General features: G+C 49.7%; 1 protein-coding gene across 1 annotated transcript in view; it reads left to right on the plus strand.

The window, feature by feature from the left end:
* The window catches only part of LOC140428898 (zinc finger protein 335-like), a 267,142-nt gene that overhangs the window by 157,523 nt on the left and 94,155 nt on the right, over positions 1-15,464 (plus strand). Inside the window, exons 35-39 of the mRNA XM_072515545.1 lie at positions 2,914-3,111; positions 3,508-3,650; positions 5,528-5,643; positions 9,390-9,487; positions 9,621-9,695. Coding sequence (XP_072371646.1) covers positions 2,914-3,111; positions 3,508-3,650; positions 5,528-5,643; positions 9,390-9,487; positions 9,621-9,695 — 630 coding nt within the window. The remainder of the gene's footprint in view (positions 1-2,913; positions 3,112-3,507; positions 3,651-5,527; positions 5,644-9,389; positions 9,488-9,620; positions 9,696-15,464) is intronic.

Raw genomic sequence — 15,464 nt, forward strand, 5'->3', positions numbered from 1 at the left:
AGCTGCAACATGACCTCCCGACTCCGGAACTCAATCCCTCTACCAATAAAGGCCAACACTCCATAGGCCTTCTTCACAACCCTATCAACCTGGGTGGCAACTTTCAGGGATCTGTGTACATGGACACCTAGATCCCTCTGCTCATCCACACTTTCAAGAACTTTACCATTAGCCAAATATTCCGCATTCCTGTTATTCCTTCCAAAGTGAATCACCTCACACTTCTCTACATTAAACTCCATTTGCCACCTCTCAGCCCAGCTCTGCAGCTTATCTATATCCCTCTGTAACCTGCTACATCCTTCCACACTATCGACAACACCACCGACTTTAGTATCGTCTGCAAATTTACTCACCCACCCTTCTGCGCCTTCCTCTAGGTCATTGATAAAAATGACAAACAGCAACGGCCCCAGAACAGATCCTTGTGGTACTCCACTTGTGACTGTACTCCATTCTGAACATTTCCCATCAACCACCACCCTCTGTCTTCTTTCAGCTAGCCAATTTCTGATCCACATCTCTAATTCACCCTCAATCCCCAGCCTCCGTATTTTTTGCAATAGCCTACCGTGGGGAACCTTATCAAACGCTTTGCTGAAATCCATATACACCACATCAACTGCTCTACCCTCGTCTACCTTTTCAGTCACCTTCTCAAAGAACTCAATAAGGTTTGTGAGGCATGACCTACCCTTCACAAAGCCATGCTGACTATCCCTGATCATATTATTCCTATCTAGATGATTATAAATCTTGTCTCTTATAATCCCCTCCAAAACTTTACCCACTACAGACGTGAGGCTCACCGGTCTATAGTTGCCGGGGTTGTCTCTGCTCCCCTTTTTGAACAAAGGGACCACATTTGCTGTCCTCCAGTCCTCTGGCACTATTCCTGTAGCCAATGATGACATAAAAATCAAAGCCAAAGGCCCAGCAATCTCTTCCCTGGCCTCCCAGAGAATCCTAGGATAAATCCCATCAGGTCAAGTAGAGGTATACCTGATTTCTAATTTGTCCAATCAATGAATGTACAGATTGAGTTCAGAGCAGCTGAAGTTAGATTTTGGTTTGACACAATGCATAAGTATGGGGGCAAAGACGGGCCTACCCATGTGGCAAAATCTTCTTTTATCTGTACTATTTGTATTTCATATATTGAAAAAACAAATCTTGCGCCTATCGTATTCCTTGTATCTTAATCATCATAGATTATCATAGAATTTACAGTGCAGAAGGAGGCCATTCGGCCCATCGAGTCTGCACCGGCTCTTGGAAAGAGCATCCTACCCAAGGTCAACACCGCCACCCTATCCCCATAACCCAGTAACCCCACCCAACACTAAGGGCAATTTTGGACACTAAGGGCAATTTATCATGGCCAATCCACCTAACCTGCACATCTTTGGACTGTGGGAGGAAACCGGAGCACCCGGAGGAAACCCACGCACACACGGGGAGGATGTGCAGACTCCGCACAGACAGTGACCCAAGCCGGAATCGAACCTGGGACCCTGGAGCTGTGAAGCAATTGTGCTATCCACAAGGCTACCATGCTGCCCCTATGTCATGCACTTGAAACTAGTGTCATATTTGCATCTAACAAACCCATATAACATATTCATAAAAGTGACAAAACATAACTGAGTAATGTTAAAATAAATAGGATAAGAGCAAGAGACTAGTCATTCCTTGCTGGTTTCACTGAGAAAAAACTAAGATTTGCAAGCAACTGTCCATCTAGAGACAAACCTTCAGCAACAGAAATTACCTACTAATCACCTCAAAGTGGCTGGAACATTCTGTCTTTGCCTCAATGGGAGTGCATTTTGTGCATCTGAGGCGACGCAACAGAGTGAAAGTGCCTCCATGTTCTCACCAACCAGCTTTTCTTGAGGCAACTGCTTGCGCCCATTGGAAATGGGCTAATGAGATAGTGATTGTTTTATACATTGCGAGTTGCGCATTATAACACTCTAGCAGTATAACACAGCATCTTTAAACTTACCATGAACAGCTCCATCTGAAATCCACTAGTATCCTTTATATCCAAAATACTTTGTGGCACCAAAGGACAGATTATTCCAATGCTGTGAAGAGTGCTGGTTTGAAGGAATCAATATTAATGAGTCAAAGGATAATAATTAACAGCACAGTCCTTTTATGCCTGATGCACTGTAGGTAGCTGTACCGTGTCATGCATTGTCATTCACAGACTGTGACACATTGCAATGGTGCTCCAATCTGCTGTGCAACTCCAGAGACTTAGTTTGAAGTTTGAAAAAAAGTTCAATACATAGTTGCAAAACTGGATTGGGTTAAACCATCCTTGAATAACACTTCATCCCTCTTCCAACTAGCCCCCTTCCAACTAGCATTAAAGTTTTGGTCCAGCCACTGAATGAGCTGTTGCGATACTGATTTTTATGTCCAAGTAGTTTGAGTTCAAGTCGGGTTATATCAAACTAAGGTCACTTGTCTGTTGAGGAGAACTCCTGGTGGCTGAACCCCCAGCTATAGGCAGTGATGGCCATGGGCAAAAAGCTACTTGCAGCTTATCATTCAGGGAGCATGTGAAGTTAACTATATAAATAGGATTAGAACCTGTGAAGGGAGTATTCTTTTGTGCATCTTATATTAAAAAATATTTCTTGATTTATTTTTTTCCCCAAATATCAATTTGTTTTACCATGGCATTGATCTGCTACATCAGGGTCTCAGGGTATGTTGTTCCAATGATTCAACATTGCAGAAATGCTGCTTGTATCTTTAGAGAGACTTACTTGATTATATTTGAGGGCCTGTGGCTTCAGACCAGCCTTGAAGATGATCCAGAACCACCCAACCCTGGATTTCATCCCTCTTCAAAAGGAGGAAAGTTGAAAATTCTTAATTTATTTTCTGACTTCCCAGTTTGCTGGCGACATCACATCTCCACAAGTTGATTCAAACCTGCAGTCATCATCAATGAAGAAGTTTTCCTGTAAAATATGTACCGCGTCGTTCCATGGCCGAGCAGAGATGGAGAGTCACAAGCGAGCACATGCAGGGGAGCAGGGCTTCAAGTGTCTTGATTGTAACTTTGCAGCCAATACGTGGCCGGAAGTCCGAGTAAGTATTCCTGCCCAGTTTCTTATTTCCAGACTGTTTATAGTGCCCCAGAATAGAGTCTGTTTATCAGCCAGCTGAAAACTAAGGGCTCAATCGGCACTTAGATGCTTTTGCTTTTAGTTTGATTTACAACTTCCTTTCGTTTTCACTAATTCAAGATTTGGTCCCTTTCATTATTATACGAGCTAGGAATTGTACCTCAACATGCTCGACATGTCTGTAACTGTAAGCTTCTTATAGCGGCACTGTGGCTCAGAGGTTAGCGCTGCTGCCTCACTGTGTATGTTCTTGGTTAACTTACTTCGATATGCTTCTATAATAGTGCAAACTGATTTTAGTCTGATTATGTTTTTTGGTAATGTGTTTGATAATTTTGGTAATCTGTCTTGCCTTCAGAATCATATGCTGCAGCATTCTAACCTGAGGCCACATAAATGTAATCAGTGTAGTTTCGCATCCAAAAACAAGAAGGATCTTCGGCGGCACCTGCTGACGCACACAAATGAGAAACCCTTTTCCTGTGAGATTTGTGGACAGAGGTAATCTTTCACCCACTAGGCTTCACAGAACTGCCAAATACTGTATGTCATTCCACTTCTGTTGAGGCCTTCCTTCCCAAACCTTTAATCGCCCAGAATCAACGAACAGGTCTCACTGTTTCAGTCATATGCCTTATTTATAATACTTGCTATGGTCTTGATCTAGACGCCAGTGAAGCTTATTTATCGGAAATAGCTTTTATTTTAATGCACACTTTGTTCAGCATTTCGGTATAAAATGGCATGTTTCTTTTATTTGTCACAAGGCCAACATTTTGTTGCCCATCCCCAGTTGAGTATATGCTGCAGAATTCTAACCATTTCCTTTCATTACAGCAGAACGGTAGCATTGTGGATAGCACAATTGCTTCACAGCTCCAGGGTCCCAGGTTCGATTCCGGCTTGGGTCACTGTATGTGCGGAGTCTGCACATCCTCCCCGTGTGTGCGTGGGTTTCCTCCGGGTGCTCCGGTTTCCTCCCACAGTCCAAAGATGTGCAGGTTAGGTGGATTGGCCATGATAAATTGCCCTTAGTGTCCAAAATTGCCCTTAGTGTTGGGTGGGGTTACTGGGTTATGGGGATAGGGTGGAGGTGTTGACCTTGGGTAGGGTGCTCTTTCCAAGAGCCGGTGCAGACTCGATGTGCCAAATAGCCTCCTTCTGCACTGTAAATTCTATGATAATCTATGATTACTTATCAAACCTATTAATCAACATTGACACATTCCAGATTCAATCACTATTTCTGATAGTTCATACCACAGCTTTATGCTTTTTTTTTTTAAAGTACCTTGTGCCTTTGAGAATAAACACTAGCATAGACCATTTGGACTGAATGGCCTGTGGACAGTCTGTCATAAGATATTCTGTCCCATCCCCAAACATGGCTATCATATTACCCATTAATCTCCATGTGTTCAAATTAAACTAGATCACTATTTTTTTCAAGTATTGAACCAGCCACAAGATCATGGCTAACCCTCTGACCATCTACTTTTGGACTATTCTTTCACTCCTTTCCCAAAATCCTTTCTCTTGTGATCCCCTGGGAGCAGATAGTTGACAGCTGCTTGGAATTTCTTTTTGCAACAATATGACTTGTACCTGTCTCTAAGCACCTCCGATCTCTGAAATATAATGTCCCATTGCATTACTTGTTAAATTCATTACTTTTCTTAAGTGTTCTTGGGACACAATGGAAAAGTGATGAGTTGTATTAAATGTACTTGGTATTCTTTGCATGGAAGCACGGGGTTCATAAAGCATTGCATAAAGTGCAAATATGAGGAGGTTTTAGTAATGTTGTGAATAATGGAATCGGACCATTGATATTTGAAATATTGTTCTTGGCAGGGCATTGCCAAAAGATTACTTTGAAGTAGCCGTTTAAAAAGTATTTGTCTTGTTTTTAATTTTTAATAAAGTATAAAACTCTACCCAACCGTGTATTGAAAAATTAAGGAGCAGTTTAGAAGCATTTGAACCAAGTTCATTCATTACAGACTGATCGTTCTTTACCCCAAATACAAAGCACCTATTATCTTAACTTTAAATATAAAGTGAGAAAATAGTAATTTATTTGACCAAATCTATAGGGAATCTTAATGGTACCAAGTAATTATTTTCTTTTTCATTTACCCATATTTTGTAAATCTCAGCAGTAGGAGTAGATTAGAAAACCGTATATTTTTTTTCAAAAGGTATTGACTTGCAAATCTTCTTAAATTGGAATCCTTTTACATGGCAATTCAGAACAAAAGGGCTAAGTAGTAATCAAATCCAACTATTATAATGGAAAGAATTGCTATTGCATAATTTAATGCTTTTCAATGACCATAATCTTTCATAAAATTCCATTTATTTATTTAAAATTGAAGGTTTAATCGAAATGGCCACCTGAAGTTTCACATTGAGAGACTACACAGTTCTGACTCTCAACAGAAGCAGCCCCGACAGCAACATGTCATTTTGAACAGCGATGATGAAGCGATCGGTAAGTTGGAAAATAGAATCCAGTTCCGTTCAGTCCAGGCTTTCTCCTTTTCAAAAATTAGCTGACTGAACTCACCAAGTATTTTTGATTGCATATTAAATGTTGAGAAATTGGTTCGGTGGACTTGCTGAACCCCAACGTGTGACTGAAACACGAAAGATGCCACAGATTATCTGGACATTGTCATGTTGCTCTTTGTGGGAGCTCACTGTGTGCAGATTGGCTGCTGATTTCCTAGATTACAACATTGGTTGCACACAAAAGTAATCATCGGCTGCAGAGTGTTTTGGGATGTCCTTTTGTTTTCAATTTTTTTTCTAATTTAAGGGGCAATTTAGTGTGGCAAATCCACCTACCCTGCACACCTTTTGGGTTGTGGAGGTGAGACCCACGCAGACACGGGGAGAATGTGCAAACTCCACACAGATAGCGACCCAACGCTTTGGGAGGTCTTGAGGTTGTGAAAGGTGCTATATAAATGCAAGTTTACCCCTCCTTTGTGACCTAAGCTGTTGAGCTCAGCAGCTTGCCTCAGCCATCCCATCACCAGTAATGTTGCCAACACTCGCTGTTTAAGAAAAATGTTTAGATGCTGTAAAAGTGACATTCTGGTTTCTGGAAAGAAGAATCATTGAATCGGAAGTGTGTTTTTTAACTGAAAAGTATGCATGGGCAAATTCTAGTACAAATTCAAGGTGATAGTTAAACCAAAAGTCCCTTGAGAATATAAGCCATTTGAAATGTGCAAACCTACTTACTGCAATACTAAAACATTTCTCCTGTTTTTCTACCCGAATCTAATTTCAGTATTTTTTTCCCTGTTTACCTTTGGGCCATTTTTCAATCACATAGATTTAAGTCATCAGTCAGCTGGGCTAGTGAACCACATTCACATTGTTCCCTAATGCTACCTGTTAATGAGAAGGGATTTGTGGATTTTGCATCATTCTTTCAATGTTTTTCCTCGTGTACCTCGATGCTGGTTATTAATCAGCTGGGTATGGTAACCTAGAAGAAAACATTTTCCTGTAAAGTGAAAGATCTTAGGCAGTCCCTCAGCGTTCAGGATGATTTGTTTCCACACTAACCCATGAGTTCTCAGGTGACTGAGGAGTTCAATGCACAACCTCCACCACGGGTGGGGCAGACTGTGGTTGGAGGAATGGGTAGGTGGCGTGCCCGGGTTGCCATGCATTCCTTTGCTGTCAACGCTTGGCGTCAGCTTACTCTTGGAGATGAAACTTCGTTGTTCAGATCCTTCCCGGATGCTTTTCCTCCACTTTGGGCATTCTTGAGTCGGGGATTCCCAGGTGTCGGTGGAGATGTTGCAATTTTGCAAGGCAGATTTTATGGGTGGTGCTCGAAGCATTTCCTCTTCCTTCGTGGGGCTCGCTTGCCCTGTCAAAGCTCAGAGTAGAGTGCTTGTTTAGAGAGTCTCGTGTCAGGCATGCAGACAATGTGGCCGCCCAGCAGAGCTGATCAAGCGTGGTCAATGCTTTGATGTTGGGGATGTCGGCCTGAGTGAGAACACTGACGTTGGTGTGCCTATCCTGTCAATGGATTTTCTCATTCACCTCAGTGCGGTTTGTGGACTTGCGTGGAGAAAATAGCAACCGTAACATTTCCAAACAATTCGTAAGATATGAATTTATTTTAGATATCATGAGATGGTGCTTGAAAATAGAAGTTGCAGTGCCTCTACTATGTGCGCTGTTCATACACGTTTAAATCAAATTAGTGGAACCCAGCCAGTGGCTAGTACAGCATGAAGGGGACAGGTTCTTTTGTTTCATGTTTACTGAAGGTACACAAGATAGTTTGACGCTAACATTTCCTTTGTTTCTATTCTGGGGGAAGTCCTGAGGAGGGTTGCTTGAAAAATAACTTTCTATTTGCAGACTGAATACTAGAGTGTTATAATGGCAGATACTGCAAAATGTTTAGGCTGCTCCAATGTGGCCCAAACAAGGGGCGAAATTCTCCTACCCGCCCCGCCACATTTCTGCGCTGACCGGCCGGCGGGAGTCTCCGTAACGCCGGCCGGTCAATGGGGTTTCCCATTGTGGGGCAGCCCCACGCCGTCGGGAAACCCCCGGGCGCCGGCAGAACGGAGACTCCTGCCGGCGGAGAATGACGCCCAAGGTTTCCCTGTTCCTATTCTCTGATAAGGGTATATTAACTAATTATTAAACACAATCCGCAACAGACAGGAGATTTGTCTGCACCTGACTGCTGGTTAATGATTAGTATTATGGATACCCAGCAGAAACTATCATTCTGTGGGTTTTTCAGGGGGTTTTCTGCTGGCGAGCTCCCCACCGCTATTCAATGACACTTTTTTTGTCCCTGGGGTCACCAGTTTAGCCCACACTTAGATTTTTTTTTTAGCAATGGGAACTGAACTCTGAGATTGGGCTGCCATTTTGAAAGGGTGCCCCTATCTCTAAGTGAGCTTGTGGGTCCCCACACCCCATGGGCGATGTCACCCCATACACGAGGACACCCCACTATGAGGTCCCTGGGAATCCCCCCCCCCCACTTCATCAAGCCGCCTTGCAGCACCCCCACCCTTCCAGAACCCCCACTCCTCACCCCTTCAACCTCCCAGAGGCCCCTACTTACCTGCCCTGCACATCCCTACTCTTCAAATCCACCCTCCTTTCATGAGCATGGCCCCTCTCGGCCCCTGACCCTTGGCAGTGCCACCCTGGCATTCTGGCATTCTTGAACTGCCGCTCTTGCACACAGGCAGTGCCAGATGGCAGTGCCATGATGACTGTGTTCCAGGGGGAGAGCCAGGGAGCCACCCTGCACTTCCTCTGACCACCCAAGGGTCTCCGATGGTCCGGGAGACTCCCCCGGGTGCCATTCCGTTTGATCCAAGTTTGCGTGGACCAGCACTGATCAGCGCCCAGCTGCAATCTCCCTGGGGAGGCCGGAGAATTGACAGAGGCCGGTGGATCCTGGACAGGTAGGTCGTAAGTAGGTTTACAACCTACTTCAGTGAGCGTCATTCGGACCCGCCCATTTTGGGCGGACTTCCAATTCCGACATCTTGCGGGACTTGGATGAATCTCGTGATGCGCAGAGGCTGTCCGGAGGTCCGCTGGAGGCCTCTCCCGAGATTCTCCAGCTGCATTGTGCGCAACGCTGCAAGAGAATCGGGCCCTGTGTTTCCTGTTCTCACCACTTTGCTCCTCTGACCTTTTGATTCCATAATAATATAGGAAATAAGAGCAGGAGTAGAACTTGCAGCCCTTCTCACTTACTCTGCCACTTACAATATCATAGCTGATCTACTATCTCGATTCCACTTTTCTGTACTGCCCTCACATCCCTTGAATTCTATGCTTGGGATTTGGTTCTATAGGCAACACTACACAGTGAACATAAATTTGATTGTGGTTGGCATCACAACAGAGTATAATTCTGTATTTGCCTGACCGGATAAATTTTCAGGAGGCGACCCTGGTTAATTTTTATTTTTGGGGAGGCCTAGAGACGTTCCTAATCTAGGGATGTTGAGGCTGTTTGTAAAAGATAAACTATCTCATACACAGAATTGAACGTAGTAGTTTGGTGCTTATGGTGCAATTTCTCACTGCTGAGTCCTGTGTGCTCCCTTCTCGACCTTGCTCCATGTTCGTTCTTTCGATGTTAGACACTCGTATTATTTACAAAAGGATTCAGACCTGATTCTGAGAATTCTGTGCTTACTGTAGAAAAAAATTTTGTATTCACTGTAGCTCTACAGACAGATGAAACTGTTATTTCACCAGACCGATTCCAGGCTTTGGCCCCGGACCACATTATAGTAGCCCAGGAGCAGTCCATTTCTGACCAGGTAGGTGGCACACTCTGTTCACTACCCAGAGGCTTGAATGGACTGTAATAAATTCTCATCTCACCTTCAAACCGCTTTTCAGTCCCTTTGCCTTTTTCCTAACAACTATAGTTTATTTTGCTTCCCCACTCAGGATGAGACGACATATATCCAACACATAACATCTGATGGACAGACTGTTCAACATTTAGTTACAGCAGATAACCAGGTAACATTTGGATAACTTACAACTCCTTGCTCATTTCAGTCAGTTGAAGCAAGGCTCCATGTACATTTGAGGGAATCCCTAAACTTTGGCATATAAACAATGCTCACCAGTAACAGGCTTTGTATTTTATATATGAAATATGTACACCTGGTGGGCTGTAGCAGTTCAAGAAGGGGGCTCACCACCACCTTCTCAAGGACCTAGGGAAGGGCCTAGCCACATCCCATTAAAAAAATATTATTTTTAAGTGCGAATAGCGATGGATGTGAAAGATATCTTTGCGTCAGCCAACCAGGTGTTGTATATTTTGAAAGCTTTGTGACTTTGGTTCTTCCCATTGTATTGTATAGTTTGGTGGTGTGCCCATAGTTGCTCCATCAGCTGTGCTTAACCTGTTCTCTATGTTTTATATATTCTAAACTGTTGTTTAGAGCTTCCACAGATATCTGCTCACGTTCAGTGATGTCAATCCTCAGCGGTCTAGTTGCCTTTGGAGTTGACTCCCACTGTCCAGTATTTGCTGGCGTGATGGCAGGACCTGGAAGTGTGACAGTGAAACTCCTTGCTGATCTTCAGTGTATCTCCATGGTTAAAAATTTGTACTTTAATCTCTCCAAAAGCAGATCGAGTTAATACTATGCAAGGTGTTTTCAGTGAAGTTCTAATCTTCTTTAACTGTTGAAATTGCAAGGCGAAGAGTTTAACTTTTGCAGATTGGAGAATATCAATTCCATCATAGATTCATTGTAAATGGACAATACTTCAAGAAGCATTTAATGCCATCAAATTATTTCAAGAATTGAAGATAAGGGGCGGGATTCTCCCGAACCCGGCAGGGAGGGGGGTCCCGGCGGGACGGAATGGCGTGAACCACTCCGGCGCCGGGCCGCCCCAAAGGTGCGGAATCCTCCACGCCTTCAGGAGTTATGCCCGCTCGGAGTGGTTGCCGCCCCGCCGGCCGACTGGATAGGGGCCTGGCGCCACGCCAACCGGCGCCGAATGGCCTCCGCCGGCCAGCGCAAGTCGGCACATGCACGGTGAGCGCCAGCGCGTGCTGACGTCATCCCCGCGCATGCGCATATGGAGTCACTTCCGCACCGAGAATGGCGGATGACCACGGCCTCCGGTGCAGAATGAATAGAGTGCCCCCACGGCACAGGCCCGCCCGCGGATGTGGTGGGCCCCGACCGCGGGCTAAGCCACCGTGGGGGCACCTCCCGGGGTCAGATCCCCCCATGAACCCCGGAGCCCGCCCGCGCCGCCAGGTCCCGCCACTAAGGGACCAACTCCAGTTTACGCCGGCGGGACTTCGGCCCATCGTGGGCCGGAGAATCCGGACAGCCCCGGGACCCATTGAGTCGCGCTGGACCCCGCCATTCTCCGAGGCGGGCGGCATGACACACGCCATGCCGGTTTTTTGGGGGGGCGGGAGAATTGGGAGGATGGCGAGGGTGGAATTCACGCCGACCTCCGGCGATTCTCCCACCCGGCGGGGGGTTGGAGAAACCCGCCCCAAGGTGTTGGATTCTCCATTTCTGCGGCTAAGTGCTGACACCAACAGAGGATCCGTGGTGTTCCATGACGGAAAAATCGGCGCCACACTCGCACCGGCTCTGCATGAAACACCCACAGAACACACGAGAAATGGTGGGAGAATCGCCAGGTCCGTGATGGACACGCGAATGGCTGACAAGCTGCAGCCGCACGTACGCTTACAACCCTCACACACACTCATCGATCGTGCCCAACAAAGTGGCGTTAGTTGTGCTGGATTGCATAGCCGTCCATCCCGACCCCACAGCGCACCCCCCGGCCAGCGGCACAACTGTTGGCAACGTATGGCGGTGCTGGACACTGTCCATACACCCTCTCTCTCTCTCTCCACGGCCCCCCATGCCAGGCTCACGACTGGTGAGCCCACAAGTGGCCCGCGCCATTGGGAACTCGGCCCATCGGAGGTGGAGCATAATGAGATGCAGACGCGGTTGCAACTGGACGCGATGTGCGTCGCAATGACGCCGATTTGGAGGGGCAGAGCATCGCAAAAGCCCCCGATTCGGTCGGGAATTTTGATTCTCCGGCTGATTGCCATACGTGATTTTGGCAACTGGAGAATCCAGCCATGGTCTTCCCTTACACAAGAATGAATGGGGATCATTTTGTACTTCTGTTGCTGGGCAATAAACAGATGACCGTGAATTAGGCAGCCTATTTTTCACACCCAATTTATCTTCCACCAACTTGTGTTCCATAAACGGTAATGATTATATCATACACATCAGAACTTGGGAAACCTCCCTCCAAATTTTTCCTTTCCGCATTGAGATCCCCAGGTTCAGCTGATCAACATCCCGGACGCAGATCAGCATTTCAACATTTTTAAAGACTCTGAAATCTGAACTTGCTGAACCTAGATACCTGTCCAGCGTGGAGGTAGGTCACGGACTGGGGGGTGGCCGTAGGAGAGGTGATGGCATAGCCGCAGTCTGTGTGTGTGGGGCGGAGAGGGGTCTGTGGGTGCGCGCGCAGCGGCGGGGGGGGGGGGTGGGTGAGTGAGGTGGGCTTTGGGGAGTGCCGGGTACGGGGGGGGGGGGATGAGTGCCGGGTGGGGGGTGAGTGCCGAGAACGGGGGGGGGGGGGGGGGGCATTGAGGTGCAGGGGGGGGGGTGATTGAGTGCCGGGTACGGGGGGGGGGGAATGAGTGACGGGGGTGGGGGGGGGGGGGGGGAGGAGAAGAGATCGGGGACGGGGATGTGTTACGGGGGGGGGGGGGGGGGAGATGAGTGACGGGGGGGGGGGGGGAGATGAGTGCCGGGGGGGGGGGGGTAAAGGGCAACAGTGGTTAGACAGGTATATTGAATGCATGCCAATCGGTTGCGCATATAGTGCAGAGGTTAAGGTTAGTGTTGGTTTCACCTGGGGGGGGTGCCGCACATCGTGCAGGGAGGGAGAGGGGGGGACTCGCCCCTTCTTGTGGCACTGGGTGCCTGTCCGTGGTGTCAGAGTCATAGCGCTGACGGCCTCTGCCACCTCCCCTCCACAGACGCCGGCTGAGGCGTGGGGCGACCCTGCGGCCGTGTCCGGGGTAGAGGGACTCACCTCTTCTCCTCCACTGCATCCAGGAGCGCCTTGATGTCGCGGTCCTGGAACCTCGGGACTGCGTGACGGGCGGCCTACTTGTCGGGTCTTCCGGGGTGGGGCCGCGTCTTTTGAGCCGTCATGCCATGCGGCGTCAACGCCGCACGGCGTCACCGTCCACGTCGGGTGACGCCATCAGGGCTGGTGAATTTGCGTTTTTGGGGGCGCCCCCTGACGCCCGAGTGATCTGCGCTGCTTTTGGCGCTGGTCCCGGACATCGCGCCAGTTTTCGGAGAAACCTACCCCTCATCTCATTTTAAGTGAGCAACTTACAGTATCAGGGATAATGTAGATAGGGGGCAGCACGGTAGCATTGTGGATAGCACAATTGCTTCACAGCTCCAGGGTCCCAGGTTCGATTCCGGCTTGGGTCACTGTCTGTGCGGAGTCTGCACATCCTCCCCGTGTGCGCGTGGGTTTTCTCCGGGTGCTCCGGTTTCCTCCCACAGTCCAAAGATGTGCAGGTTAGGTGGATTAGCCATGATAAATTGCCCTTAGTGTCCAAAATTGCCCTTAGTGTTGGGTGGGGTTACTGGGTTATGGGGATAGGGTGGAGGTGTTGACCTTGGGTTGGGTGCTCTTTCCAAGAGCTGGTGCAGTCTCGATGGGCCGAATGGCCTCCTTCTGCACTGTAAATTCTATGTTATTTCAGCACCTGTGCTGTGTATTTTGCGTTACACGTTCACCTTAACGGAACACATGACAGGTATCTAGGTTCAGCAAGTTCAGATTTCAGAGTCTGGAAAATGTTGAAATGCTGATCTGCGTCCTGGGATGTTGATCAGCTGAACCTGGGGATCTCAATGCGGAAAGGAAAAATTGGAGGGAGGTTTCCCAAGTTCTGATGTGTATGATATAATCATACCGTTTATGGAACACAAGTTGGTGGAAGATAAATTGGGTGTGAAAAATAGGCTGCCTAATTCACGGTCATCTGTTTATTGCCCAGCAACAGAAGTACAAAAATGATCCCCATTCATTCTTGTGTAAGGGAAGACCATGGCTGGATTCTCCAGTTGCCAAAATCACGTATGGCGATCAGCCGGAGAATCAAAATTCCCCGACCGAATCGGGGGCTTTTGCGATGCTCTGCCCCCCTCCAAATCGGCGTCATTGCGACGCACATCGCGTCCAGTTGCAACTGCGTCTGCATCTCATTATGCTCCACCTCCGATGGGCCGAGTTCCCAATGGCGCGGGCCCACCAGTCGTGAGCCTGGCATGGGGGGCCGTGGAGAGAGAGAGAGAGGGTGTATGGACCGTGTCCAGCACCGCCATACGTTGCCAACAGTTTGTGCCGCTGGCCGGGGGGTGCGCTGTGGGGTCGGGATGGACGGCTATGCAATCCAGCACAACTAACGCCACTTTGTTGGGCACGATCGATGAGTGTGTGTGAGGGTTGTAAGCGTACGTGCGGCTGCAGCTTGTCAGCCATTCGCGTATCCATCACGGACCTGGCGATTCTCCCACCATTTATCCCAGAGTGCCGAGAACGGAGGGGGGGGGGGGCATGAGTGCCGGGGATTGGGGGGGGGTGGGCATTGAGTGCGGGGGGGGGGGGGGTGATTTAGTGCCGGGTACGGGGGGGGGGGGGTGAGGTGGGCTTCGGGGGAGTGCCGGGTACGGGGGGGGGATGAGTGCCGGGTGGGGGGGTGAGTGCCGAGAACGGGGGGGGAGGGGGGGAGATGAGTGCCGAGAACGGAGGGGGGGGGGGCATGAGTGCCGGGGATTGGGGGGGGGGGGGGCATTGAGTGCAGGGGGGGGGGTGATTGAGTGCCGGGTACGGGGGGGGGGGGGGGGGGGTGGGGGGGGGGGGTGAGATGGATTTCGGGGGGAGTGCCGGGTACAGGGGGGGGGATGAGTGCCGGGTGGGGGGGTGAGTGCCGAGAACGGGGGGGGGGGATGAGTGCCGAGAACGGAGGGGGGGGGGGGCATGAATGCCGGGGATTGGGGGGGTGGGCATTGAGTGCGGGGGGGGGGGGGTGATTTAGTGCCGGGTACGGGGGGGGGGGGGGTGAGGTGGGCTTCGGGGGAGTGCCGGGTACGGGGGGGGGGGGATGAGTGCCGGGTGGGGGGGTGAGTGCCGAGAACGGGGGGGGGGGGGGGAGATGAGTGCCGAGAACGGAGGGGGGGGGGTTCATGAGTGCCGGGGATTGGGGGGGGGGCATTGAGTGCAGGGGGGGGGGTGATTGAGTGCCGGGTACGGGGGTGAGGTGGGTTTCGGGGGGAGTGCCGGGTACGGGGGGGGGGATGAGTGCCGGGTGGGGGGGTGAGTGCCGAGAACGGGGGGGGGGGGGGGGCATGAGTGCCGGGGATTGGGGGGGGGTGGGCATTGAGTGCGGGGGGGGGGTGATTTAGTGCCGGGTACGGGGGGGGGGGGGGTGAGGTGGGCTTCGGGGGAGTGCCGGGTACGGGGGGGGGATGAGTGCCGGGTGGGGGGGGTGAGTGCCGAGAACGGGGGGGAGGGGGGGAGATGAGTGCCGAGAACGGAGGGGGGGGGGCATGAGTGCCGGGGATTGGGGGGGGGGTGGGCATTGAGTGCGGGGGGGGGGGGGGGTGATTTAGTGCCGGGTACGGGGGGGGGGGGGGTGAGGTGGGCTTCGGGGGAGTGCCGGGTACGGGGGGGATGAGT

Source organism: Scyliorhinus torazame, chromosome 8, assembly GCF_047496885.1.
Source record: "Scyliorhinus torazame isolate Kashiwa2021f chromosome 8, sScyTor2.1, whole genome shotgun sequence".
Classification (NCBI taxonomy): domain Eukaryota; kingdom Metazoa; phylum Chordata; class Chondrichthyes; order Carcharhiniformes; family Scyliorhinidae; genus Scyliorhinus; species Scyliorhinus torazame.